Source organism: Mirounga leonina, unplaced genomic scaffold, assembly GCF_011800145.1.
Source record: "Mirounga leonina isolate KUSES-001 unplaced genomic scaffold, KU_Mleo_1.0 Mir_154, whole genome shotgun sequence".
Classification (NCBI taxonomy): Eukaryota; Metazoa; Chordata; class Mammalia; order Carnivora; family Phocidae; genus Mirounga; species Mirounga leonina.
This window is the reverse complement of record NW_023270389.1, coordinates 60,621,309-60,624,900: the sequence shown is the minus strand read 5'-3', so window position 1 is coordinate 60,624,900 and position 3,592 is coordinate 60,621,309. Positions and strand designations below refer to the sequence as shown.

Below are 3,592 nucleotides of genomic sequence, written 5' to 3'. Positions count from 1 at the left end.
GGAGCTCAATCCCAGGACCCTGAAATCATGACCTGAGCCAAAGGCAGGTGTTTCACTGACTGAGCCACCCAGGTGGCCCCACTGCTGACTTTTAAATCATCAGGTCTCTGTAAGGGTTCACCTGATGACTCTCAACTGATAATTAGATTGAACTATGAGCCAAGACGTTACCAGTCCTCTTTGGCCACACCCCCACCAGGTCAGTCTCAACATAATGGCACAACCCAGTATCACTTCTCATTTTAAATCACTGAAGAAAATGTAGAAACTTACTGAAAGCTTTTCAGGGATGAAGGAGGGGTTTACACTATATACTGCAGCAAAAACTTAAATATATCTTTGAATATTCACCCTCCCCGCAAAAGTCCCACTACATACATTAGTGGCCCAAATACTTTTATGAAGACTCCAGCTTTCTCCTCACAACCCCCCTTCCCTCAGCCCCACCCTAGTACTTTCCCTCTGCATCTCTTGATCCTTTTTTTGTACTAGTAATCTGGTCATCTTGTAATTCAATCTTTGCTGCCATTTTGGATATTCGTTAAGGTGGGGAAGGAGGGAAGAGGAAAGTACAAGGAAGAGAGGACAAAGACGTGCAGGGGAAGATAGTAATGACTTTTGGTTTGCTCTGAACAATTAATGCTTGGGTTGCCATTCATTTTTAAAATTATAAGCATGTTATATCTTTCAATTTTACAATTTGTTACTTTTCACAAATAAAATATTTTAAAGCAAAAAAAATCTCCCTCTCCCTCATAAAAGAAAAAGTTATTCTTGATATTTTAAAGAGACCCAAGCGAGACTACACTTAAAATTTATAAGCATGAGCTTGAGTGCCTTTGTCCACTGCTCCTCCGTGTTCAAATGGGTTCTGATGGAATAGTACTCACTGCTGCTTCCAGATTAGGCCACTCTCCACATGAATCCTGCAGGGCAGGCAAAGACCCCACTTGCCTTTCTCAGCCTCCTCCTTGAACTGCTGCATGCAGTCCAAAAAAGCCATCATTGCCTGGTCAAATTTGACATGCAAGTGAGTTCTCTGCGCTGCAATGTAGAACAATGGCAGCTCAACAGGGTCATCTGTTAAAGACTTCAGATAGGACCGGTTTCCACAGGGGACGAGTTGATACCTCTGAAACTCCAGCCCAATCTTATTGGACAGGGCAAGGAGCAGCAAGGCTGTCTGGCCCCAGGCCATGTTAATCTCCTTCCAGCTCACAGAAATGGTGGGGAGGCAGCCCAATCTGAAGCCATTGATGATGCCCACAGGGCCATCATGCCTAATCTCAAAGGTGGCACTGAAGGCATTGGTCTTCTTCAGCCAGCCCCACTGGATCTGGGCATGTCTCAGCTGGTTCTTTATGCTCTTCAGCTCATCCTGCAGTTCCAGTTGTTGCCACTGCAAGTTACTATAGTCCCTCCAGTACTGCTCATCTTGCTGGTCCAGCATTTTAGTCTCTGCCCAGGCTGCCTCAAGATCTTCTGCTATTCTTTCTTGGTTCTTCTCCACCTCCTTCAGCTCCTGGATCAGTCTCACCTCCTCCAGCTCCAGGCCCTCCAGCTCCTCCTGCAGTGTCTTCATCTCCTCCTCACGTATCCTCCCCATCCAATATTTGTAGTTCTGGTTCTCAGATTCTACAATAATGAGTCAGGTGTCCACCTGCTCTAAAAGTTTGTCAGTACAGTCCTCACAGAGGGGGTTGTCCATATCTTTTTCACCAGTGAGGATGTCAAAAATGTCCCTAGCAGTCTTCTGGATATTATTGAGCGTTCTTCCAGAGTCAAACTTTCCAAGCAAGATGAACTTGTTAGAACTGTCCCTTGACATCTTGCCATCACCAGGGAGGGTAGAACAGGAGGCACCATCCTGGAGCTTTTCACTGTCCTTCTCTACCTTGGAGGTAGGGCCACCCTCCAGGGTTTCTCCTGGCTCCTGCGGAGCTGAGGTGAATGTGGAAGCTGCAGATTCTTGGGTGGTCTCGAGACCCAAGGTCCCCATGGACTGATCCGGCTTCATGGGCTGCCTGCAGCCACGGCAGATGAAGCAGATGGAGGACACGGTGGAGGCCTTGGATCTTACTCTGATTCCAAGTTTCCTCTGGCTCCCCACTTAGCCATTTATACCTTTTTAAGCTTCTTTAGAGTAGTGATTCTTTTAAAATGCATATTTCATCTTGTCACTCTTCTACTTAAAACCTTACATTGGTACCCTCCTTAGATACCTCTAAGACTTCTTTAGCTCCTTTTAGACAAGTGATTCTTTCTAAAAGGAAAATCTGATCATCTCACTTTGTCCTTTAAAACTCCCAAGGCATATCTTAAGAGTAATCTGTATAGGGTGCCTGGGTGGCTCAGTCGTTAAGCGTCTGCCTTTGGCTCAGGTCATGATCCCAGGGTCCTGGGATCGAGTCCCACATCGGGCTCCCTCCTCAGCGGGAAGCCTGCTCTCCCTCTCCCACTCCTGCTGCTTGTGTTCCTGCTCTCGCTATCTCTGTCTCCGTCAAATAAATAAATAAATAAAATCTTAAAAAAAGAAAAAGAGTAATCTTTATAAACTAAGCTCTGATCATGGCACTTCCCTCCTTAAAATGGTTTTATGCTCTTATCTTACCATAAAATAAAGTCCCATCATCCTAACCTGACACCAAAGCCTCTGCTCATTTTCCCAGCTACTTCTCTCCTAATTTCCTGCCACCTTCACCCATGGGCTTCTCCATGATCCCTGGAGTGATGGTTGGAAATACAAAGTATGCCTTTCCTCACCCTGATACTTCTTCTCAAAGGATTGGGAAATAGCAGAATAAGTTTGGAACTGCTTTTAATGTCATGGTCAATTCCGAGTCCTGATTCATCCTTGGGAATAGAATGGCAAAGTATATTCATTGCTAAAGGCTAAACCTCATTTTAATTACCCATCCACCAAAACCAAACAAATCCAAGCCACACCTGGCTTTGAGTTTGAACCAGCCGAGACAGATGATGGCCCAAACAGGCTAAGGGACACAGAGGTGAAGGGGAGTAGAGATTGTTTCAGACTCTGGTTTATCTAACAATGGAATGATGTCTCCAGGATAATCCAGGATCCCTCTGTGGAGCCTTCCTTTCATGAAGGAATGAGTGGAACTGGAGTATTGCTTTTAGTTGGGAAGGAAATCCCTTATTTCTGGAGATCTTCCTTCCAATTCTTACCTCCTTATTCCACGGTCTCCTTTGGGAAGACTGGAAGGGGCCCAAGAGTGAGGATTCTATGCGTTGGAGGGCATCGGTGGCAGGGATTTTCTGCACTACTGTATTCCCAGCACTTGGACGAATTACCTTGTCCCCGCTTCCCTTTCCAACCTTTACTCCTTTGCTTGGGCTTTGTCACAAACCTCCAGGAAAGATTTGTCTCTACCTACTGCCTCCAATTCCTCTTCTTCTGTTCTCTCTTAAACCCACTGTGATTCAACTTTAATCTTAGTACACTATAGAAAATCCTCATATCAAGGTCACAAATGTTGTCTGTGTTGCTAAATTTAATCTTGTTGGAATAGGAAGAAAGGTCTCCAGCCAAAAGTGAGCATGGGGAAGAGATGTGAGAGTCACCTAGGTG

At 45.3% G+C, this 3,592-nt stretch overlaps 1 protein-coding gene across 1 annotated transcript; it reads right to left on the bottom strand.

Moving 5' to 3' along the window:
- Positions 1-768: 768 nt before the first annotated feature.
- Positions 769-2,017, bottom strand: BECN2 (beclin 2). Its single transcript, XM_035011036.1, is given in 2 exon segments — positions 769-901; positions 903-2,017. Coding segments are annotated over 2 exon segments (1,248 nt in total).
- Between the last annotated feature and the right edge of the window lie 1,575 nt (positions 2,018-3,592).